The sequence below is a fragment of the Choristoneura fumiferana genome, chromosome 7, assembly GCF_025370935.1.
Source record: "Choristoneura fumiferana chromosome 7, NRCan_CFum_1, whole genome shotgun sequence".
Taxonomy (NCBI): Eukaryota; Metazoa; Arthropoda; class Insecta; order Lepidoptera; family Tortricidae; genus Choristoneura; species Choristoneura fumiferana.
In genome coordinates, this window is record NC_133478.1 from 2,823,634 (window position 1) to 2,849,352 (window position 25,719).

Sequence of the window (25,719 nt, forward strand, 5' to 3'; positions counted from 1 at the left end):
ACCACAGAAAGAGGAGGTAAGGCAGATATTAGCCGTACTTATATTACGCATTAATTTTTGAGAAAACCATATTGTATCGGATCTTAAACAATACCTATCACAACACAACTTAAACTTACATAAAAAGTCCTTAATTAAAATCCAGATTATTTACTAATACCACTGCGGTGAAAAGTAGAAGAAGAGTTCAAAATCGCTCCCCGATAAGCGCAATTTATTGTAGATATCAAGCGTGATTATCTCTTATAAGACAAGTTACTATTTAAGTTACTAACTTGGGTCATAAAATGTGAAATTTACGTTTTGAAACTGCCTGAGTATCGAGATTGCCTTACAAAACACCTGAAAGCGGGGAAAGCGGTTTGTCGTGGCGTAACGATAATTAAATTAACGATCGAAGTAGGTAGTATTTTTCTTTGTAAAAAAACAGCTTTTGAAAAGTAAAACGAGACTTCAATTTGTTTCCCCTCACCTCGATCAGTCTATGAAAATTAGCTGTAAGCTCGTAGCAAGTTGAATTGAAGTCAGGTTGAACTCGTAAAGCCGAGTTTGGACTTGCAAGAAAAATCGTGCAAGTTGCATTACATTGCGAGGCCGTAAAGCTAACAAGTTTGTAGTGGTCAATCGAGCGCAGCAATGTAATGCAACTTGCACGATTTTTCTTGCAAGTATAAACTCGGGTTAAGCCAAACTATGGAATGCGAAAATCGAAGTTCGTATCATACCTACCGTCCCTCTCTCTGTCGTATTAATATTAAATAATAATTATAAGCGTCAGCGAGACAGCAAGATACGAAGTTAGAATTTTGCCCTTCATAGTATAAGGCCTGTTTTAAAAGTGCAGTTTCAGGACGAAAATTCCCGCCACTTTATGACAGTTCATCTTTTTTTCACACCGCTACTATGGTCACGTCTGTAGTGCCAGGATCCTCACGAAGGTAAATGTGGTGTATTTGACGACGGTGCGTATCTTGCTCGCTTGCTACCGTTGGTTGTCGTTAGTTGGAGAGTCGGTAGTGGAGTTACTTAGCGAGGACAGGGAGCTTGCGCGCTTCAAGCTGTGGAAATATTAGTTGTTTTGTAAGAACACAAGAGTGAAGTCATAAGGTGAAACTACCTTTCAAAAACGCAACAATACAACTGAAATGCAGTTGCATAGCATCGGTTTGCGTAAAAAAAAATATTTACTATAATTCGCTGTACAATAGGTACAAAAACATTTTAATCCAGATGAAAAAAAAAGAACTAATGTACTCACTTAGAGTAGGTAATAATGATTGGAACTATTTGAAACTAGCTATACACATGCCAAGTTCCACTCGTAACAGGTCATCAACTGTTGTGCCTGCCAAGTACTCATTCATTAATCTATCACTATGTTACCAGGCATTTAAACTACTTTAAGAAAGAATAATCTGTCAGCAACCTTTGTACCCTGTATTAAATTAAGAAAAAACATTTAAAGATTCAGACGTTACTTTACAGAAGTCTATATCAATGGACTACAAGACCTACGTGAAGGTAAAAAGGTTGTAGGTAGTTTAACTATCTAAAAAATTTAATGGAACAATAACTTACGCAATATAGATTAATTCCTAAGTAGATTTATTAGGTCCATTAAAAACATTAGGTTTTTTTTAAGTTAAGAGTCCATTAAAATTTCGTCTTGCAACCGTCTGGCAGCCCTGTATCTAAAAGGCCAATCAAAAACACTTATGCCAGCCAGCTATTGCTAGGTATATACAATTTTAAGGCGACTTTTCTGCACACAAGCGGACAAGGGCACTCCCAGCGGCCGCAGTTTTGACCCTTTTTAAGTTTGATAAGCAAATGTTAAGCATTAGATTTAAAATGTGACAATTTTACCATAACAAAAATAAGAACCTAGTAGGCAAATGAAATAAGAAAACGACAAGATTATACTGTAGTATTACTAATATAAATATGTAATTAATTTACATAAAAGTTTTTCAATCATCCAAAATATTGTTAAAGGCTTGAAGACTAAATCATTTATTTTGTGCTTTTTTTTTCAGCGACCGTATAAACAAAACGCTTATTTCCCTTTAAATTATATCTTCTTGAAATGTTCAGCTGCTGTAAGCGCCTTAAAATTCTGCTCAAATGAATGACCTGTTCATCAGAGATTTTTTTACTTTATTGTTACCATTTAGTGATTACCTGTCTGGATCTGAGTAGTCTACGTCGGGCAGGCAGGCGGAGTGGCGGCCCGCGAGGCGATTGAACAGCCTGGCGGACGACCGACGCAGCGAGTCGCGCAGTTTGGAAAAACTCGCGCTCCGGCTCACCGGCCGCTCCTGCCGCCCCGTGTTATGCAATTTACACTCCATTTTGTTTCAACTAGAAATTCGTATTTACATAAATTTAGAGTCGGACGCACTTTATTCGAATTGGCTGATTTAACTGTAAATGCCTTTTGTATGACTAAAGTACTTGTATTCGGGGCGCTAAATTTGAGGTTATAGTGGTACGGCGCCATTTGATCATAAAAAAATATCTGTCATTTAAGTTTGTTTATGGTAATGTAAGATTAGAAAAGTTCAAAACAGGCGGGTTACGGGTTTGATGCGACGTCTGAAAATTGACTTAAATTCTCCGATTTAAAGTCTGTTTTAAAGGAAAAGATTATGTAAGTAATTGAAAGAAAATCTTTATAGTAAGTACTTAGGTATAGTTTGGCTTTCAAAATAGTGAAATTTGGACATGGAGAAAATAATAAATTTCGATAAAAGAATTAACACCAATAATGGAACTAATTAAATCAAGGTAAATATATATCTAACAATATGATCTACGATGTTATAAAGTGTGGTATGAAATATATGGAACATCCAAAGTGAACGATTACCTACATGCGTCTACGACAACAGCGAAAGCCGTCAATATAAATGTTGTTTGTTATCAAAAAATAAGTGAAATGAAAATAGTGTCATCTCTTTCTACAGTTTGTAGTGTGTATGAAGAGTACTTTAGAAACTATTTTTAATTTTAGTGTTTAGTTCGTGGGCTATAAATTGCATAACACTGTAGACTCACCTTTTACCGTGATTTTCAGAGTTAAGAAGTAAAAAATAAAATAAAAAACAAAAGAAAATGTTACATAAATATTTATTAACAATTTAAAAATTATCATAATTAAGATCGATGTGATATCGAGACACTTAAAAAAATCCAATAATTTCAATTATTGTGACAGAGCGCCAATTTACTAGAGATTCGTGGTACCTAGGTACATTTTGAATTAGTTTAAACCTGTATGGGTACCGATGTCTCTTGTAAAATTATAATCTAGTGTACATAGAGTAAAAAATTGCATTCACAAGCAGCACCCACATACAAATATAAACATTTCAATGTATATAAAAATATTATACTATATCACTTACTCCCACATAAAGCTTAGACCGATATACACTAACATTGGAATGACATTATGTAAGCATTGTTATTGATAATTTAAATAGCTATTAAATTTGAATCTGCATTGCAAACAATAAAATAAATTAAAACGTTCACAAAAATAAAATCACGAGCATGCGTTCTCTACACTAAGAGCACTGACATAAGTGAATTAAAGTTTAATTAAACCAGCGAATATAAAATAAAATCGTTGTTAACGTTTGCAAATTATAAAATATAATATTTCCGACACACCACTATTAAATAAATGCAATTTCAACTAATTATTCTGTTAAATACGGTTCATAACTCACTAAAATAAAATTATTAGTGTAAGTTTAACAGAACCGCGACTCTCGGGTCATAATCGTAAAATTTGTTAAAATCCGCACCGTCTTATAAATCTCTAATTAAAAATAATATTCTCGCAGTATCTCCGGACGGTTAGGACGCATCGATAAAACTTCAGCGTTGCATTTTTTTTATATTTTCTCGATTTCTCTCATAAAATTATACTTACAGCATGCTAACATAAATAGTTCTTAGCTATCTTAGTGAGCCAGCACAGATTATTTTGCTAAGTAATATTGGCAAATGACCATTCACCCTCATGCACTATTCATGTCATTTGCAATACAAAATAATACGTGTGGAGCGACAAAGGTAGGCCGCGGGCGACACGAACTATGAGCAAGTAAGTTTACATTTAGTGCAAGTGACATCATTTAGCCATAATGTTGTCGTATACCATCAAAAATATTAAGTATCGGACTACATAATTTAACACATGGATTCATAGCCCGTCAGTGAAAATAATACTATTTGGGAGTATTGCAGCTACTACAAAAACAGACCACTTATGTTTACCATCGAACTTAAACAGCAAATACAGTTTCCCTGTAAATTATAAATGCAATTAAAGTATTTAGCCATCTAGCAGGACATATCATAAGTAACAAGCACTTTGCTGGAATAGAAAAGGTCTATTCATCTTGTAGCGGCAACTTATGTAGCACATCTCGGGTCATCTGTCTACATTCATGAACAAGCACGCTCCATCGTCCATCCAGTACAGACGACCCTACTAATACATGTGTCAACATCAGTATATTTTCAATTTTTAACAATTTACGACTCCAAAATGCGTACAATTCCTGTCACGTATAAAAGAACGGTCCGCAACACTGACGCATACAGCGCGGAAACGCTGACGCGTCAATAACGGAACCATTGTTAGACTCGTTTAACAGGTACGTTTACGTCGGTTTATCACCAGGTTCTTCTAACGTGACAGAAACAATAGATTACCCGTCGCTTGCGCAGGGCATCGCCCGCGGCCGAAGCGTGGCTTAACGTAAACACTAACTTATATCTAACTAAACTACTGCGGTGCGCCAGTGTTGATGCCTAGCGCGTTAAACAGCTTCGACTTAAGGTTCATGCGTGGCTCGCTCGCTTGGTTCGAACCCTAACGGAAAGAAAATAAATTAAAACGCAAATTAAAGGTGGAAGCGTGTTGCCAAATTAAATCGAATTGAGAAAAACCGACTGAGTAAATTGAACTGACGACGAAACTAAGACATTCTTTATTTTGCTCTTTTCGCTCTTCAACTTAATTTGTTTTCATCATTCACATCAGATATTCACAGTCCACAGCCGGTCATACAAACAAAAACTGTAAATTTATACAGAGAGAGTACGTTTTTTGCACTACTAGTTTAGTATATCTGTAAAAAATGGGTGACACTCTTTCCCGGCCCGGATAATACCGACATGGAAATATCGACCCTGTTTTTCGTGTACACGCCCATAGAAGCTCCTGTCAGTTTCTATGGGCAGTACACGAAAAACAGGGTCGGTATTTCCATAACGGTATTATCCGGGCCGGGAAAGATTAGGGATTAAGATTATTATTTAGGGTCACCCTAAAAAAATCTAATTTAACATTTAAGTCCTAAGCCGTCAAGTCATAAATCTCAAAATGTTGACACGTGAGCTGCCATGACTTGTCAAAATATTTGAAACTGTCATTTGAAGAGAGCCAGGTTTTTAGATTACCGAAAATGAAAAACATCTCTTATGATTATAATATGTTGAACTAGGCGCATAATATCATCACAATCGTATTCGCCATAACTTCTTAGCAAAGTGTAGAATATGGTGGATAGAAAGAGATGGATAATGCTACTGTGACGGCGCATATATTAAATCATATTATAATTATTGTTTTACTCAGTCGGGTAGAAAATCAGTGTCAAATAACAGAAATAAATATTGAAATAGGACAAAATATACAATAAAAAGCGTAACAGTTAATGATATATTAGTTAATATAGCGTGTAAGGTGACCATGATTCGTGATTTTGCTGGAAATTGTGCATTGATGTTTAGGTGATGATACGACATTAAAGACATTGCAGACACGGTGCTGGAAAGCCGCTGTTGGAACCATGTGCAAACATACATCAGTTACAGTTCGCTTTAATCCTGTTTATTGAAAGTTACTCAGTATTAGTACATAATGAAACGTCGAATGAAAATCAAATTGATCTGAGATGAATGAAAACATCGACACAAATACCATTACAAGAACAACCCATTCTGTGCTATGCCAATTAAAAATGTTTTAAAACACGACACAGTAACTAAAATTAGCCATGCATGTTTGTACAGAAAAACAGAACTTAACAAAACCTGTCTTATTTACCTCGAATTTTAGCAAAGCGTATCGCAAAGGCCGAGGTAAATAAAACTCTAATTTTTAAGTTCTTTTTAATACACCAATTTGACAGAAAATTGCGAAAGTTTTAGGAGAATCGTCTACCGAAAAACAAAATATATTCACCCATTAAAATAAATAAATAAATATCATGGGACAGTTGACACCAATTGACCTAGTCCCATACTAAGCAAAGCTTGTAGTATGGATACTAGGCAACGGATAAACATACTTATAGAGATAATTACATACTTAAATAAACATCCAAGACCCGAGAACAAACATTCGTATGATTCATACAAATATCTGCCCCAGCCGGGAATCGAACCCGGGAACTCAAGCTTCGTAGACAGGTTCTATAACCACTTGGCCATCTGGTCGTCAAATGTTAGCCAATTTAGAAAAAAATATTATGAAATAAGTACGTTACCACAAACAAAATTTACGTATAGCAATTTTTGTATTGAATATTGCTTGTAGAATGTAAGCCACTTTTTCCTGACATCAACTAGCCTCCCTTGCGATAACACTTAAGACAACCTCCCCTTATTCAAAACTCGTAAAGAAAAACAGTAGAATGCACTTATTACACGCGACTGCGCGCGGCGAATACTTTCTCTGTTCATTGCGTGTTGCCAGGTAACCACGATGCGACGAGCGCCTCGGCCGCGCAATGGACAGAGAACACGTTCGCCGTGCCGCAAAACCTAGCACTAACAACACATCCAACTCATCTCCAAGGGGTTCATTGTTAAGCATCAGGTAGCCGAAACTCCTCAAACGCCATGCACGACCAAACAATGACGAGGACAGAATGAAAGCGAACACTAGACGGCACATTCGGGGGCCTACGCGCGCACCTCGTCGGGCTCCGGCGCGTCGTCGCGCGCGTGCCGCCCGCGCCGGGACTGCTTCACGATGTCCAACGCCTTCGGGAACACACCATATACGGTCAAACGGTTTATGTCGCTTACTAACACTGATTAGGAGAGGATGCCCTAACTTTTAGATCATTAAAAAGCTTATTAAGTCACGGGTGGCGAAGTAAACAACTGTACACATAATTGAAAATTCTACCTTTGGTCAGGACGAAACACTTGGGAATTGATTAAGAGGACTTTAGGTGTGACTAAAATACCATCCCAGCCTATACTGCTGGGCACAGGCCTCCTCTCAGAACAAGAGGGCTTGGGCCATAGTTCCCACGCGTGCCCAGTGCGGATTGGGAACTTCGCACGCACCATTGAATCGCTTCGCAGGTTTGTGCAGGTTTCCTCACGATGTTTTCCTTCACCGCAAAGCCCGTGGTAAATTTCAAATGTAATTCCGCACATGAATTTCGAAAAACTCAGAGGTGCGAGCCGGGGTTCGAACCCACGACCCTCTGCTTGAGAGGAGATAGGTCAAACCACTAGGCCACCACGGCTTCTACTAAAATATTTATCACCTTATTGTATTCATAAACATGATTGGCATGAACTTTAAATGCATTTCAATAAGGATAAAGCGATAGCGACATAAGGTCACGATAATTCTAAATTGAATCGCCATCACAATATTGAAGCCGCCATCATTGTTTTAATGTTTTAGGATAGTTGTATAGCTGAATTTTTACTTGTATATTTGCGAAACACGAAGAAATAAATTGTTAATATCACTTATGTTTTAAGTCTAAATTATTATTTGCCTAAGATACAGGCTACTTTAGTATCCTAGTTTAGGCTTAGGTTGACTACGTTCTATTCAGATCAATTTGTATTATATCGAGTCAATAGTGAAGGATATCGGTTTAGTACACACTGGTGTATGTACCTACTAACACCTAGACGTAATTTCACCGCTTACTAACGACTTTACGTGTAAAACAAACATTTTTAATAAACAATTTCAATGACCAGCAGGCATTTGAAGTAATTCCTATGCTAGCTTAAGGTACAAATTGGATGACATAAGAGGTATTCCATTTTCAAAATAATAGTGTTTCAAAAAACTATGATGAATCTTAGACAAGACGAACTAGCAGAGAGGGATTCGACCAGACGCAACCACGAGTATTTTTGCAATACGATGGTATATATTTTTTTTATTATTAAGCGACAAAAACCGTTTTACCATAAATAAATATAACCGAGTTCACATTATCCTTGAAAACTTGTTGGTTACTACTAACCCAAAAAAAACCTGAAGAACTGGAAAATGTTCAATTCACAAAAAATAAGAATCATTGTCAACCTAGTTACACAATGTTAGTCACAAAACTGAAGATATCCAAAATAAGATAAACGTAATAAATTAGCAAATTATTAAATACATTTCTAATAAGAATTGCACATAAAATTCTAAGGGCACAATTTAGATGCAAAAGTTATTCTAAATAAAAATATTTAATTTTTTCTACATTTAAGCTTTTATTAGCTAAAGAAAATATTTGCGTACATTTTGGTTATATAATAGCTAGCGTTTAGTGGCATATATATGTGTAGCTCTTTTGTAGAACTTACTTGTTGTACGCGAGCCACTTGCTGCGTGCAAACATATTGTATCGTGTTAAATAGTGCCCTGCGACTAGCATACATATTACTGTATACAGCGTATTAATATGCTGTAAATATATACTACTTATATTCCATATATATGTAAAATTAAGATTGCGTGTTTGTTGCAAGAAGCAAAATAATATTTAAGTAATTGTTAAACGTAAAGATCAATTTAAGTATATTTATTATAAGCTCGGAGGAGCGTAGGAATATACTACCGCATAACCAATAGAGTAGAAAAAAAAATACTGGCCTGCTAACAGAAAAGTATTGTTTTTAAATACACATCATTATTGAGCTTCCAAATTTCGTTGCCACTCTATTAGTCATATTTCATTTAGACAGTGCGAGAAATATCGTGGGCGTTTTGTTACATTTCTACCCGCGCTATGAATTTATAGACGATCGATCGTCACACACCGAGCGTTAAAAAAAGAGCACTATGGAAACGCGCATTTCAGGAATCAAGACAACACAAAACACAGTTGTTTTAGTTCTTAAAACGTGTGCAACTGTAGCGCGCGCTTCGATACGCCAAGACCCAATTCACACGTAAGTTTTTTCGAATGTTCAATTCACACGACAACGCTTTTTTATCGAGCACGTTGGATTTAAGACGTTGACCAGTGTAAAGTATATGTAAAGTTCTTTGAAATGGCACCAACGTCGGATCTTAAAGCGACGATTTTTTTTATAAACTCTCGGACGAGCGTATTGGCCTTATGTGTATTAGATTTCATTCTCGCACCATCTAAATAGTTTAAATCCTCCAAGGAGGGTTATAGTTGATGTACCTCTTTCCGGCTGCGGAGGGCGCAGTCCTCGAGGGTCTCCGCGGCTTCGTACTTGCCCTGGCGGCGGTACAGCGCGCCCAGGTTCTTTAGCGTCGTCGTCACCGTCGGAGAGTCCACCTGCCGGGGGGTTCAGGTCAGTCCACTGGCGCTTGCTCTTTATATCACTAAGAGTTGATTCAGGCTTATTAACAGCGTTACGCATAATGAATTGCATTCTTATTGTTTTCCTAACATAACAACTAATGAGGTTATGGAATATGAAGTTAATGACATGAATGAGAAATTTTTAATTTTCTATTATGATTCAAAAACAGCCCTGTTACAGACGGACGAACACCAGGGCTTTAGAAAGAGGTAAGCACCCTTTAGGTACAGTCATTGTCAGCAATAGCTGAGAGGACAAAATATTCAAAAACATTTAGCTTAACTCTATTCATATGCCCATATAGGTTTTCAACATGTACATATAAGAAACAATAACACCCCTTGTGGGCGGTGAAGGCTTTTGGGGGAGAGGTGGTAGTAGAAAGCTCGGTGAAAATTATGTGGCATTACGATATGAGACATTAGGGCGGTGGGAAAATTGTAACCGTTAGGCTACGTACCCACTATGCAGTTATCCGAGCAGTTTTAGGGTGCCGTGCGTCTTCAGAGTATCGCTAAGAGACGGCGCGCTCAAACCGCAGGTTAACCGCATAGTGCGTACGTATTAGATTATATATCTACAATCAAACCCAGCTTCTACAAATAAACTACTCTCGCAAAGCAACTAGCGTACATAATAAAGGTATAAAAGAATATGTACATGTAAGAATACCTTGGCAGCTTTGTGCCAGCCGCCATATTCCCCGTACGGCGCGTTCTCCTTCTGCAGATGCTTGTTCTCCTCCCTTTCCTCAGCCACCTGCCAGATGGGCTTGTTGTCTCCTGAAAGGTGGAACGAGCTTAGAATAAGATAATGTTGAAGTTAATCAATACGATTTCTATCCTTACTGCGTGATATGATCCTTGGAGTGAAATTTACATCGCCTGAAAAGGTAGTTATTTAGACAAAAATAATTTAGACTTTTTCGGCGTAGTTTCTGAGAAAGGTTATATTTGGTGAGACGTTTAAACCCAAGAGACTCTGTGATGTATTATAATTTTACTATCACGCAGTCAGGTAAAAAATATATAAAATAAATGTGACACAAGTCGGGAAGGTGTGACACAGATCGACTAAAACAGAAGCACTAAAACAAATGTACAGAAAAGAAATATTTAAAAGTATCATGGCCTTTCCTACCTGTGCCACACTGAATCCAAACTTGTGTCACTTACCTAAGATAAGTTTTAAAACCACCGGCGACTGTTCATAAAGCGGGTCTCAAAATAAAATAATAATATTACGATCTCTGTTTAATAATCAGAACGGATAAAATTATTAAAAAATCAACTATTGAAAATAAATAGTTACATTATCATATAAAATTCAACAATTAGTGGATTGAAATGGGGGCAAATTAGCAAAAATGTAGATTACGTAAGACTTAGTATTAACTCTAAATATTTATTCTGGTTCAGTTTTGGTAACTCAAAAAGGATAAAGATCGGTACCTAAATATAAAAAGATACCATTGTTAAATAGCAAACATTATGCATAAACGATAAATAAACAATTACTAGTAGCTCTATCACCAATTTGTCCCCAACTTGAATACGAAAAACTGTATCAATATAAATCTGAAATAATAACACTACAGGCATTTTATATTGTAATTAGGAACCCTGTATACAAACATATTATATTTAAAACAAGGCACTATGTTACAATCACAAAATTACTACCTATTCTACATTGGCAACAATATAAAGGACTTTTTTTATTATTTTTAGCAGCCGTAAATGTTTCCCTTTTACTCAGAAAAGGTAACACAGGTCGCTTGTTTTTTACTAAAATTACTTGATTCTACGAACCGCAGTTCGCAGCCAAGTCTAAGTCAAAATTAAAATGAACAAACAATAAAATACATTGATAATCTATGTACTGACACAAATAGCAGAGAGCACAAAGAGTAGTTTGTGTCATGTGTGTTTCAAGAGCCAGATATACAAGCTAGTTCAGGTACAGATGTATGTAGTGCATAATGGTTTGCCATCGGGAAAGTCACCTTTCAATCGGAATAAGACGGCACCCGACGTAGGTAAGAGTACGGTCGCCGAGCAGGAAGAATTTCGCGCAATGACTATTACTACTTGTCTCTGTCACTCGCGCGTGAATATTTGACGTCGCATTCGTACAAACTCATCTGTGCGAGCGCGACGGTAAAAAAATACGCGCGAGCGACAGACACATAGTGAAAGGTCATTGTACGAAATTCTTCTTGCTCGGCGACCGTACTCTATTAAATAAGTGACGTTTTCTAATCCTTTAATATGGAACTTTATTATTTAGTGTCAAAATGTGAAAATGAAAAATGTACGCCTGCACGATAAGTACTGAAGCTAATTAAGTGATCGTGATAAATACCAACTTTTCCGATAAAATACGATGGACAACCTTTACGTACTACATCTGTACTTTTAACTCTTCGACCTTTTTCACTTGTGTGTCACCTGAGTTCATGAACTTGACTGAACAACAAGTGAAAATGCTCGCCGGACCACAATTACGCGAACTTATTCGTATGTCTATTCGGCGCTTAATATTTCTAGCAACAAATATATTTGCATCTCGAAATATTGTAACCTAATAAAACAAATCCAAAAATAACCTATACTAATGGCAAGCTAAATTATAATAAATAGCACTAGAAGCGAAAAGTGCCAACATTCGAGAAAACAAAATGCATCGAGAGATCTATCCAAAGTATTCAAATCGATTAAAATCGAATCTGACAAATATATTTTATGATTTATTTGCTCCTCAATCAAAAAATATAATTATTTATTATGCATAAAAAAATCAAGAATAATAATCCCAGTTACCAATTATATTTCAAAAGTATGCAAATAAAATAAAATAATATGTATTTTGCACCAAATTTTTCCCATGCCAATTATTATTAGCGCACTATCTTCAACTAATTGTAAAACGAAGTCATGCAAATATTTTTCGTTTTTTTATATATTTTTTGTATTCCTCTACTTATTTATAATATACAACAAATGATTAGTAAATCGTATAAAATATAATAACAGCCTCATTATTTAGCACAAAATCCCAGTAGCTAAAATAAAAACGGAAAAATGTAAGAAATTTCATTGACATTCAATAATTGAACATAAATGATTTCGTGGTTTTATATTGAAATTTCTTAATAAAAAAAACATAGGTACCTATTTAAATTCAACATTTTAACTGATGTTTTCTAAAACTCCTCATATCCAGTTTTTGACCAATTTCAGTGTCTAGTAGCATTGACAACCAAACGCTAAAGGGATTTTGAGCTTTAAAGTTCTACAGAATTTATTATTATTAAATATAACCACCACCGCAAAGAACTACTTTTTTACAAAAAAAAACTAGTTAAAGTTAAGCTTTAAGTAAACGTCAACCCGATAGGAGACAAAAATAAAACACGAAAAAAAAACTTTTTGCTGAATAGCCATTTTGTAAGGATGTGTGTATGAAGTAGTTTCAAATCAATTGAATATTCCTACAGAATAATTGCCAGGAACGTTTATTTCGATTATGTCACAACCTGGAAACTGGTCCTGGCTCACGTTTACTTTGTTGAATCACAACTTGCCTAATTATATTTTATTTCGAGACAATATCTATAATAATTAAATAAGCATTAATTATTATTCGTATTATGCATTAAGGAATGTCGCCCGCCGCATCTCTGTTAAACTATGCGGTTGGTTATTTTTTTTGCTTTATATTTAATGACGTTATGTATTCTGAAATGGTAAAAATAAATATTAAAATAAAAGCGATCAAATAATAATTAAAAGCAGAATAAAGTTTTTTTTAATTAAATTAAATAGGAGACAAAAACTACTTACAATCGGCGTCATTACTATTTTACGTTAGATATTTGATCAAATGTTGCACACAATTTTTGAACAACTATTTTCTGTACAGTAGAGGAAACTGGAAAGTGTGTCAGCATGGAAATAAATTTCTTTAGCTGATTTGTGGAATGTGAACATGATATTTACAGAGAAAAAGTTCTACCCTGGTACGCGATTCAGTTTCTTCGACTACACTATACTATATGGTTGAAAACTGCGCATTTAATTTGTTCCAAAATGTGTGCAAGTATGACTTGATTTCAAGTTTATAAGTTACTGCACTAGTGTGTCAAAGAACTTACCATCGATAGTTCCGAATTCCCTCTCGTGCGCTCGCGTCAGCACTTGCTTGTACAGTGTTTCAGCTTCCTTGTATTTGCCCTGAACACAAAATACATGGTGTAGTGTAATAACTGTCAAAATTAACAAAAATGAGTCGTGTTTGAATTTTAACTGCGGATCTTTTTGCTCATTTAAAAACAAGTAGCAAAATAAACGCTGATTTAAGTTAGCACGAAAATAAATAAGATTTTAATACAAGCCTTTCGGCTAACTTTACTTTTTCTTGGCTGTACTTGCACTGTTATCCAAACAATGTATATATATATATCAACTTCCAAATCAATCCCACAGAACTAAGGTCATCGACATAGCTCAGAGAATTATCAAGTTGAAGTGGCAGTGGGCTGGCCATATCTGCCGAAGAACCAACAAGCGGTGGAGTAAACCAGTTCTTGAGTGGAGACCGCGTCTCTGCAAACGTAGTGTAGGAATTCCTCCAGCCAGGTGGAGTGAATGTCTGCAAAAGGCAGCAGGAAGCTGGATGCGTCAAGCCGAGGACAGGGCGCAATGGCACTCATTGGGGGAGGCCTATATCTAACAGTGGACTGCTATGTTGATGATGATGGTGAAAATAATGAACGTTACCTGTTTGAGATAGCAGGAGGCGAGGTTGTTCTTGGTCTTGGCCACGTTGGGGTCGTCGGGGCCGAGCTTGCTTTCGTAGATCTCGAGCGCGCGCTGGTAATACTGCTCTACTTCTTCATACTTGTTCTGTAACAAACCAGATGTATTTATAAACAAAGTAAAAAACGCCGTGGTAACCTATTGACAACCAATGGCCTTTTAAGTTGGTTTTGAACCCGGGCGACCCATTTTCGTAACACAACGCAGCGCGTTCTGGCCTATCTGCGTACTTGCCGTGGCCAAACGGGCAACAATAGAAAGATCTCGCGAGATCGCAAGTGCCCTATGGGACGCGGAAATGGCTTGCGCAAACAACTACCTACGCCTGTAACCACATAATGGAGCTTCAACTGGGGCCAAGAGAACATACGGTATCCAAATTTAGTACCACGCCTTGGGAGAAACCTGTTCTCGCATACAAATATAGCGTATGATGGGTTTTTTATCGCATTTTATCAGAAAAGTTCACATTCATATCATGCTCTCTTCTCTTCTCTTTCAGTCCGAAATAGTATGTGATTACGTACACTCACCCACTGCGTACGTTAACCCCACATGACTATACCCATCATACAGCCGTTTTGACATTTGATACTAAATGATAAAGTTTCATATTAACGGATATGAAAATGTCACTAATTTAATACAATAATTGATTTGACACATCGGATGGCGAATAACTTATTCACTCTATCTGTATTTATTTATTTTAAACTTATACTTGGTTTGGATTGGTATTTAACTAAATGAAAACAAAACAACGTCAATTAGGGGCTGTTTCACCATCCATTGATTAGCGATAACCGACGGTAAAATGTGATGCCGTCTCCGTCTATTCGAACAAAACAAATAGAGACGGCATCACACCTAACCGCCAGTTAACACTAATCAATGGATGGTTGTATCACCTTAGTGTCTTCAATATTGAAATACTCTTAATTAACTATCTCAACATTTACATTGCTGTATTGAAATGCACTAGTCTAGTCTGTATTACAATGATAGATAAGTAAAATGTTTAAAATAATTGAATGTACCAAATCTGGCAGATGAAGTTTGTTTACATTTAGTTAAATATCTATCCAAACCAAGAATCATTTTCAACCAAGAAAACATTGACATTGACTTTTGTTTAGGTTTAGACACACAATTTATTACGCTGGGCTTTAGAAGGCTAGTAGTGGGCCGATGGCTGACGAGCATACCTGGTTCTGGCAGAGCAGCGCGAGGTTGTTGAGTTGTTTGGCCACGTCGGGGTGGTCGCGGCCCAGCACGGCCTCGCGGATGCAAAGCGCGCGCTTGCATAGAGGCTCCGCCTCGCGGTACTTCCCTGTAGTATATGACATGTGTGTGTGAAGTTCTCAATACAAACTGGGCGCGCGTGGGAACTACGCCTCAATGCCTCTCCTTTTGTGAGGCCTGTGCCTTGCAGTGGCACTGTAATGCAGTGGATGAGTTGTTTTTTTTTTATAGGACAATTGATACTTTATGTTTTTTATAAAATAGAGGGAAAACTAGCAGGCGGGTCACCTGATTGAAAGCAATCACCACAATCACCGCCATCCATGGACACCCATAAATCATAATATAAGTTGAGTTACTATTGAACTAAGCAAAGCTTGTATTATGGCAACGGATAAACATACTTATCTAGATAAATACATACATTATTGAACATCATTCGTATTTTTAGTACATGTCTAACCTTGGCCCCAGGGCCTTCCATTTTGGCTAGGATTTTATAATATCAAACATGATGCAATTCACACAGACAGTCCATCGAATAGCTCGATTTATTTTCAATCAGATTAGTAAATAAATATGGATGACGATATAAAATCACCCAGTATTACCTATTATAATATTTATAATACACCAACTCAAGTAAGGACTCAAAAGACTCAAAGGACTCGGACTCATGTGACTAACGAGTCCTAGTCTTGAAAATCTACTAAAGACTTGAGTTTTTACACTACAGTGCAAATAGTTCAGCATCGCCCAGCATCTGACCTAAAGTGTAAAGTAACCACAATTATTCATACCTCGTTTTCCATAGAGGACAGCCAGGTTGTTGAGAGTGGCGGCGACGGCGGGGTGGTTCTCGCCGAGAGTCTTCTCGCGAATGGACAGTGCGTCGTTTAGCAGATTAGCCGCCTCTTTGTACTTGTTCTGGTCCCTGAGGGAAAAGATATTGGTTTCGTAAGATAGCTTAAACTACTGCACAGTACTAAGCAATAACTTCTCATCTGGCTGCAGGGATTGCAATAGCAGACATCAAATACTACATAATATTACATTGTTCCACGTTTGTGCCATTTTTAGGTGTATTGCGGGAAGCTTTAGTAAAATGTGTAAAACATCTATGCATTTGCTTGCTTTATTTATGTATCACTGATAAGTAAATGAAGAGATACACTTTATTTCTTAGTTAATAAAGAAGGGGTAATCTCTGGAATTACTGCCCCGATTTTGGGCTACAACTAGTTCAAAATATAATCAAACATCACAAATAATAATCAGTGTAATGAAAGTTTGTTCCGTTCATTTAGACCATGCACAATTTTAACACAAATCAATTAAATGCACTAAAATTACCGGAAATCGTGAGTCGAAATATTGAAAACTCAAGAAAGATAAACATAGTCTACATTCCCTACAAAAGATATCGAGACTAATTATCTCTGCAAGTGCCTTATTTTCAACTGGTTTAAGCATCAATCAAATATATCCATCGATCATCTTACACGCCAAAGAATATGCCAGTATAACATCCGCCTGGAGAGAAATTTACCTTTTTTGGTTTCCCCCACGCTATACAACTTGTAAATTACATTGCGCGTCCTGTAATATAGGACTAGCCACACAAATAAGCAAGCACCTTTTGAACGCCACAATCGGCCACAGACGACAAAAAAAAACTGAAAATCGTTCCATAGGCGCCGCGAAATGCCGATATGGCGTCTATGGCACGATTTTCAGCTGTCGTGATTTGCCGACTGTGGCGTTCAAAAGATTAAAGGTTTGCTTTGACGGACACGACACTGACATCATCATCATACAAAGTACTAAGAGTACCTTGGGTAGGTTAGGTAGTTTCTCATTCTAACTTACCGGTACACCAGCGCGAGGATATTCAACATCGTAGCGACATCGGGATGATCGTGGCCACTGGTCTTCTCCAAGTCTTCAAGGGCCTGCTTGCAGAGAGGCACGGCGACCTCGTACCGGCCCTGGGACGCGTACTGGATCACCAGGTTGTGGAGGGTTCGCAGGCGCGCCGGGATCTCGTAGCCGGCTGTCACTTGCTGGGCGAACTGCGACGGCGGGGTCGGGGACATTGCTGGGGAAAAATTTAAGTTGTAGAAGGGAAAGCAAAGGGGTGATTTTTGTTATGGAAAGTTATGTATACTATGCTTCTATTCGCGATCGCTTTTACTATATCTTCCCACCTTCATTTCTATACCGTTTGACAGAAAGAAATGGTGAATACAATTATGATTCCAAGGGCGTTAGATGACACGGCCTATCTTAAACTCGTAACACCCACGTCAGATTTTGATCATTAGAATTTTAAATTTAATGTCAATTAGTGAAATTCGAAGCAGAGGATCGTGATTTCAAACCCCGGCTCGACCCTCGTGAGTTTTTCTAAATTCATATGCGAAATTTACCACGAGCTTTGCGGTGAAGGAGAAAGCATCGTGAGACTGCACAAACCTGCCCAAGCCCTTTCATTCTGAGAGGAGGCCTGTGCCCAGCAGTGGGACGTATATAGGCTGGGATATTGGATAGTGAAATTGACATTAGCTTCGATGTATGTCCTAAATTAAGAAAGTTGGGCCTTACGAGGTTAAAAGAGTCGAAGCTCACGACTACGTTATAAAGTGCTGAGTGCAGCATTATGTTCAATCTGATCGACATATCAAAAGTTTTTTAAGTTCTTTTAAAGACAAGTTAAATTTACGTCCGAAGTTCAGAATTAATTATGCAAAACGGAAGCGAAATTAACACCTAATGTTTATGCGTTAGAGCAATTGGATAGTTTCTTTGTGAAAAAAAAAAAAAAAATATTTAGTCCGGAGGTTATTTTATCAGAAAATATCGACCACGTCCTTCTGATTTGTGTGTTGTAGGAACGTAACTCACACTTGTTGTTGCGGTTGTCGTCGTGATCGTCGTCAGGGAACAGATCGACCATGGGGTCGTCGCGCTTGCTCTCGCTCTGTCCGCTGCGGCTCGTCTCCGACTCTTCTGTCACGTCGCTGTCATATTTGCTGTGAATATGAATGGAGATTATATTTAGTTTAGAATTCTCGCTAATAATCTTTTCCGTAGTTTGATTTTCTTTAAGGGCCTCTGCTAACACACACACGGCCTGACTTAGCGCGACATGGTGTTTCAATAGGTTTCAAATTCAATAGAGCAAGAAGCAGGCCTCAGACAGCGCTGTTCTATCAACATACACATACATGATTGCAGGTGGTAGGACCTTGTGCAAGGTCCGCCCGGATTGCAACCACCATCTTGTTCGCTAATCCTGCCGTGAAGCAGCAGTGCTTGCACTGTTGTGTTTCGGCGTGGAGTGTAAGACAGCCGGTGAAATTACTGGCACTTGAGATATCCCATCTTATGCCTCTAGGTTGGCAACGCATCTGCAATAAATATCCCTGGTGTTGCAGATGTTTATGGGTGGTGGTGATCTCTTACCATCAAGAGACCCACTTGCTCGTTTGCCATCCAGTCGAATAATAAAATAAAAAAGGCATGAAACTACCACGCCGCGCCAAGCCAAGCCGTCCACCCGCGCGAGTTAGCGGAGGCCCTAACAAAATAAAGGGGCTGGGTTAAGAAACGAGGGACTATTAAAGTTAATTTAGCGCCATTGAATGGCGTACTAAGGGGAAGTTAGTTAAGGGGTAAATCATCTTTTTCTTGTCACTCGTTGCTATAGTTACGTTCTCCTGAGTCACTCTTTAAACCGTAACTTTACAAGATTAAAATTTGCCAAACATGCATATTTGTGGTCGTTTTAGCCCCTTCTATAATTGGTCATCTAATTGTTAGTATAATGGGACACATTTTTTCTTCTATTAACGCATTCACTGCCACCGACGCATATATGCGTTTTTGGAACTTCCCCCCAGTGCCGCTGTCATAATTATTCATACATTTTGAACGCACATGTGCGTCGGTGGCACCTGTGGTCAGTCAAGTCCAGTCAGGTGCCAGTAAATGCGTTAAACTGTACCTACTACTTTTGTCTCCTCGCTGACGGGACAGAGTAACAACAAGAAATAGTTGATCTACCCAAATAATATATCCTTTACCTTTACACAAGCAATAGGCTAGTATACTGTGTGAATAGTATACTGTATACTGTGTGAATAGTGAATAGGCTAGTAAATGTGATGCCGTCTCCGTCTATTCGAACAAAACAAATAGTGATGGCATCACACCTAACCGCCAGTTAACACTAATCAATGGATGGTGAAACAGCCCTTAAAAAAATCTGCCCCCACTCCCGAACCTTGACTAATATAATGAAAAAAAAAATCGTTTAAATTTCTCTGACGGTACTGAGCCGATTTAAAAAATTCTTGCACTAATAGAAAGATACAGCCAACTTTAAAGATATCGATACGTTCACAGTTACAAAGTTATGTAAACACGACCTTAATGCTATATCAATAAAGTCGTGTACAGATTTTTTTGTAATTTCAGCCTTATCAATCTCTTTGTAGTTGACTGAACATAACACAGGCCACTTTTTATGTTAAGAAAGTGGAAAAGTTTCACGGATACAGATGAACATTCGGGCAAAAGATACATTGCGTCGGTGATCGTGGAATACCGCGTAACTAGCTTTGTCCGTAAGGTTTAATTTTCACTGTACTAACAGTTCTAACACTGTAATGTACTAACAGTGACAATGAAACCTTATGGAAAAAAACCGGCCAAGAGCGTGTCGGACACGCTCGAAATAGGGTTCCGTAGCCATTACTAAAAAAATAAGTAATATTTTTCTAAGGATTTCGTATTTTGTACGGAATATTCCAAGTTTAGGTATATTTTATACCTTAGGCTGCTATTTACTCTTAAACTACTAATAATTCTCAAGAAAACTTAACCGTTATAGATTCCCTTGTAAGATTGATTTACTTTACTACATCTATTTACTACCATCCTGAATTTTTTCAAATTTTTACACCCACCGGTTTAGATTTTAAAGTTGAATATTTTGCAAATAAATCACTAAATCGAAAAATCGTTTTAGCAACCCCGTAGTGGTTTTAAAAGACCTATCCAACGATACCCCACACTTGAGAAATGGATGAGAAAAAAAAAACACCCCCACTAAGTCTATAGATACCTACTCTAAAAAAAAAATATTTTACATTTTTATTGTAAGTACGATTTTGTCGGCATAGTTTACGTATATATTCGTGCAAAATTACAGCTTTCTAGCATTGATAGTCCCTGAGCAAAGCCGCGGACGGACAGACAGACACACATGGCGAAACTATAAGGGTTCCCTTTTTGCCATTTTGGCTACGGAACCCTAAAAAGCTAGTTACGCGGTATTGCACGCTCACCGACGATTTGTATTTAAAGAAAAGTCAGCAGCAGCAGTTGAATAACTTTGAAGGTCCCTACCGTATGGAGGCCATAAAGTCCAGGTGTTTGTTCTCCTCTTCCAGCTGCGCCACGCGCTGTTCGGAGGCCTGGAGCCGCTGCTGAGCGGCAGCGAGCTCGTCGCGCAGCCACGCGTTCTCCTGGCAGAGGCGGCGGACCTGCGTGCGGAGCTTCTGCTTCTCAGCTTCGACTGACTGCAGGTGGGAGGCCAGGGCCATCATCACCTGGAAATGGTAAAGTCGACATTTTACAGGTGTACTGCATAATGGTTTTCCATCTTATTTTATCGGATTGTTCGTATTTATCGTACTCCTCAATAAGCTTCAATAATAAAGTTAATACAATATTTGAGTGCCTTCGTATTCAGATTAAAATCAGACTTTTCCGGTACTTGTACAGTCCACTGCAAATATAACGACACGGCCAAAGTTACAAAAATATGTATACACGACTTTGTGCACTTAAGTAACATTAAGGTCTTGTATACATATTTTTAACCCCCGATACAAAAAGAGGGGTGTTATAAGTTTGACCGCTGTGTGTCTGTGGCACCGTAGCTCTTAAACGAGTGGACCGATTTGAATTTTTTTTTAATTGAAAGCAAGTTTTCTAGCGATGGTTCTTAGACATGTTTCATCAAAATCGGTTCAGCCGTTTTTGAGATATTCAGCTTTGAAGTGACAAAGTCGGGGGTTTTTGTAACTTTGGCCATGTCGATATCTCTGCACTTGACTGTACGGCTATTTCGAAAGTAAATACTGAAAATTAAAATGATGAAATGTTACAGCTAAGGACTCTTAAAAATCTCTCTTTGAAGCTTGAAAAAGTTGAAAATGTGGTGCTCATCTTGTCTATGCTTAGCATACCCAAGCTAATCCTTTTCTCATTTTACAATCCCCAATTCACACTTCTACGCCATGAAACATAAGTATTTATAATGATATAATTAGCACCAAGCAATAAAGTAATCTTCCCAACATCCACAATCTGCTAGCACAAACATAAACACGCGCTATTGTCGGCTCAAAATTCCCACGGTCGTCAGCTTCATGAGTCAAGAGCACCATGCCAGCCAGTGGCGCAAGTAACAACAAACTGTCTACTTTGACTGTATACTTAGTTTCAGTAAAATGTATCTGCTGAGTCGTCTCAAAGCGTAAAAAGCTAGTTGTCTAAAAACTAATTCTTGTTGTCTAAAACGGACAACAAGAATTAGTTTGTTTTGTCTGGTTGTTCAGACGGTTCTGACAGAATATCAGCGCTGCAGGCGTTTAACGCCTCAGCATAATGCTGAGTCAGCGGCCGTTTCACTTTTGCGAGGACACACAAAATCATAATTTTAATTTTTGTATTTCTTTTTTTTTGTTTTATTTGTGTTTGCTGTTGTTGTTTTTTAGTTTGGTTGTATTTGTGTGTCTTTGCGAATGTGAATAAATGTCTTCTATTCTATTCTATTCTATTCTAAAAGAGTTTGTATTCGCCCAGGCGTGCTCTATCTCTCTTCTAAGCTCTTTATGGGTCAGCGCGGGCAAAAATTCCGTACAAAAGCACGCAAAAAAATAGTTTATACCTTGAAGTAGGTATTTCTTGGTATTTCTATCAAAAATAATGTTATTATCTAATAATAAATAATGAATAGGTGTTTCCAGGTATTTCCTTTACTAGTTCTGCGAGGCTTTAATTCTTGCCCTATTTCATAATTCTATGTAAACGGAAAGTATAGGGTACTTGAATTTGAATAGGGAACTGGTACTGAAATATATGGTAGTTTTGATACTCTCAGCTTAAAGGGTCTCGTACCTCAAAAGGAAAAAAAGGAACCCTCAAAGGAATCTATATCATTCTATATGTCTGTCTGAAGGTATCAAGATGAAAATATTAAACACTAATGGCTATTCTTCTTCTATTCTTTAGAAACCATAACAAAATAAAATTCTTATGTTGCTTTTCATAGTTTATTTTCAAACCAAAACCTTTTCCCAGGTACAGAAGATAGTACACCGTACAGGGCATTAGAGAGAGTAAATGGAGCACATTATACACGGCAGGTAACTTGCTGAGTTTCTACTGTGACTAAATTTGTTCCTGGTACAGGAAAAACTGTTAGCTTACCCCGCGCGCGCATCGTATTTTCATCCTAAAACATGGCCAAACTGATTTAAATTCTATATCTGAGTAGCCACGTAAACTTTTAATACACTACTAAGAGTAAATTATAAGGAAGGAAGTGTAAAAACATAATTTGTAATATACAACCGTTCGATATTCCGCTTGCCCTAGAAACAGATTGCGAGTGATTAGTGAAATAATCTCATTATAAACATAAAAAGCCAAGTTCAATGTTAAGAATATGCGCCGTTCTTGTCTTCGCCGATAAAAGAATACAGATCTACATACGAGTAAGTGCCAAGTTCTTTGTAAATAAGTTTTTGCTAAAAATTCCATTTTGAATAAGTTTTATTTGCTGACTGTACTTTTCACCAACTGTTCTTGCATTGTCATCTATCCTACATATGTGTACCAAATTTCAAGTCAATTGGACGAGCCGTTGAAGAGTTCTCTCCTGCGGAGACGGTCCTGGCCGGGCCACCAGAATTTTACTACCAGATTATTGTATCGTCACAAGACTTACACAAGTATGCAAAATTTCAGCTCAATCGGTTGAAGATATCTGCTTCAAAATATACATACATTGCAAGTTAATAAAAAGCTTGTAAAAAATCAAAAAATTTAGTAACAAGAACATGCTACTTCGAGATTTGACTTTGCTAGATTTTACATACAGACTTATATTTGTCTAATAATTAGGTATGATACTTTTCTAAAATTTGGTTTAGAAAATCAGCTTCCGAAAGGTATTTGGACCACGCCACGCGTCATCAGCCCCACAAGTAGACTTCGTGGCTCAAGAGGGCGCAGTCATCGCTTAGGGGAACTTCATTTTGCTCCCCTATGCCAACGTCAGCTGTTTAGACAAAGGATTTAGAGTAATTAGTGCGGTGGACAGTTTCAGTTAGACTTTTCCCCTTACAGTAAACTTACGTTACTTAGCATGCTTAGCATGATTTGTTAGACAATTTTAGCAAACGCGTTTTTTCTGAGTAGCGAATTTTCACATCGCGATTTTTCACAATCGCAAATTCACTTATGTTTCATGTAGCGATTTTTCATGAAGCGTTTATTTTTTTCGCTTATTTTACTAGTAGATTATTTTATCAGTCGCATATATTTTCAGCAGCATCAGGGAACCCACGCCTTAATTATGTCGACGGAGACTCCTATTTCTGGGCGGTCTGCCCATCGGGCATCTGAAGATACCTAACGAACCTAACCTACCTATTGATGTGTAATAATACTAATAATGGACAATAAGAGGTAACGATTTGTTAGATTAATGATTTCGAGTAAAATATTTAACAAACCGCACTATTTTATACTGATAATGATGATAATAGTTACGAATAATAAAATAAACGACTGGTCAAATAAGCGAAAAAAAATCGCTACATGAATAAAGACGAAAAAGTGAATTTGCGATCGTGAAAAACCGCGATGTGAAAATTCGCTACTCAGAAAAATGCGTTGTGAAAATTATCTAACAAACCTTCCGAAAGCACTATTAGTTACAAGATATTTAAAAGAGCACTTTGCGGCCTACTTACAAAATAAACATTTTGATTTCTTACTTTCATTCATAATTTAGCAATTTATCGATTCAAACTATGTTACATCCAACACTTTATCAACTTTAACTTGGTTAGTTTTTCACCTATACGCAAGCCTAATGATTACAATCATTTGAAACGTCCCTTCTACAAAAAGATACTTTATTAACGAACCATCCAACTCCCTAACACAGCACTGTCAACGTAGGTACATATTACACCACCCGGTGTAAAATTCTAAAGGCTTTTTACACAGCCTTAGGGGCCTTAGGCGAGAAACAGGCGACCTAAATGATGCTTCGCGGTCCTTTGCAATGAGGGCGGTTGCCGCCGCCAGGGGGTTTCATACGCTGGGGAATTTCAAAGGGATACAGGCTTTTAGCTTTAAGAAATGCTTTTAATAATTGAAGAGAATTACGCGGGAAAAGTTTGTTGTTGTTATAATTACGAATAAGAATAAACCAAGGGTGTGCTTAGCTTCATGAGCGTATGATCATTTTATTGTATCTCATTTTTAACAAATGCAATGTCCTATTTCGATGATTTTCTTTTGTGCGATTAGTTCTTCATGTAGCTGTGTGTAATCATTCACTTCAACTCAAGTGGCACTAGTGCCAGACAGTCTGCCAACAGCAGTGTGCGGAGAGCTGTGTCTGTCTCTATCGCCGACGCGGTAGCTTCAATGTGACCACAACCGCTCTGCCAAGAGCGAAAGGAGAAAGAAGAGAAAATCCTCTCAACGTAGATTTTGATCTGATATAGGGATATCATGCCATGGTTGACCCATATAACACTCCTGTCTCCTGTGGCTGCTACCGGCTGCCGAAGACTTGCGGCCCGGCCGTTGTAATTTGGCTACTCAGTGTCGTCCTAGTGCTAGCTCTTAGGAAGTGACGTAACGTGTAGACTGCGCTGTGTTTTGGCTAGAGAATAAATGTTCTGTACTGATTATGAATTATTTCCTTCCACGCCCAATTGCTCTAAGT

General features: G+C 37.6%; 1 protein-coding gene across 9 annotated transcripts in view; it reads right to left on the bottom strand.

Moving 5' to 3' along the window:
- Window positions 1-647: 647 nt before the first annotated feature.
- The window catches only part of Klc (kinesin light chain), a 76,306-nt gene continuing 51,234 nt past the window's right edge, over window positions 648-25,719 (bottom strand). For 4 of the 9 annotated variants that reach the window (XM_074089820.1, XM_074089821.1, XM_074089817.1 and 1 more), the window contains 11 exons: window positions 21,090-21,292; window positions 18,582-18,709; window positions 17,547-17,775; window positions 16,478-16,611; window positions 15,641-15,765; window positions 14,397-14,522; window positions 13,772-13,850; window positions 10,276-10,397; window positions 9,471-9,587; window positions 7,000-7,068; window positions 3,114-4,888 (listed from right to left, as the gene is read on the bottom strand). In XM_074089820.1, coding sequence (XP_073945921.1) covers window positions 4,802-4,888; window positions 7,000-7,068; window positions 9,471-9,587; window positions 10,276-10,397; window positions 13,772-13,850; window positions 14,397-14,522; window positions 15,641-15,765; window positions 16,478-16,611; window positions 17,547-17,775; window positions 18,582-18,709; window positions 21,090-21,292 — 1,419 coding nt within the window. In that variant the 3' untranslated portion in view covers window positions 3,114-4,801. Of the gene's footprint in view, window positions 1,059-2,181; window positions 2,362-3,113; window positions 4,889-6,999; window positions 7,069-9,470; window positions 9,588-10,275; window positions 10,398-13,771; window positions 13,851-14,396; window positions 14,523-15,640; window positions 15,766-16,477; window positions 16,612-17,546; window positions 17,776-18,581; window positions 18,710-21,089; window positions 21,293-25,719 lie in introns of those variants that run through there. The other 5 variants (XR_012451548.1, XM_074089819.1, XM_074089818.1 and 2 more) reach the window with 5 other exon arrangements.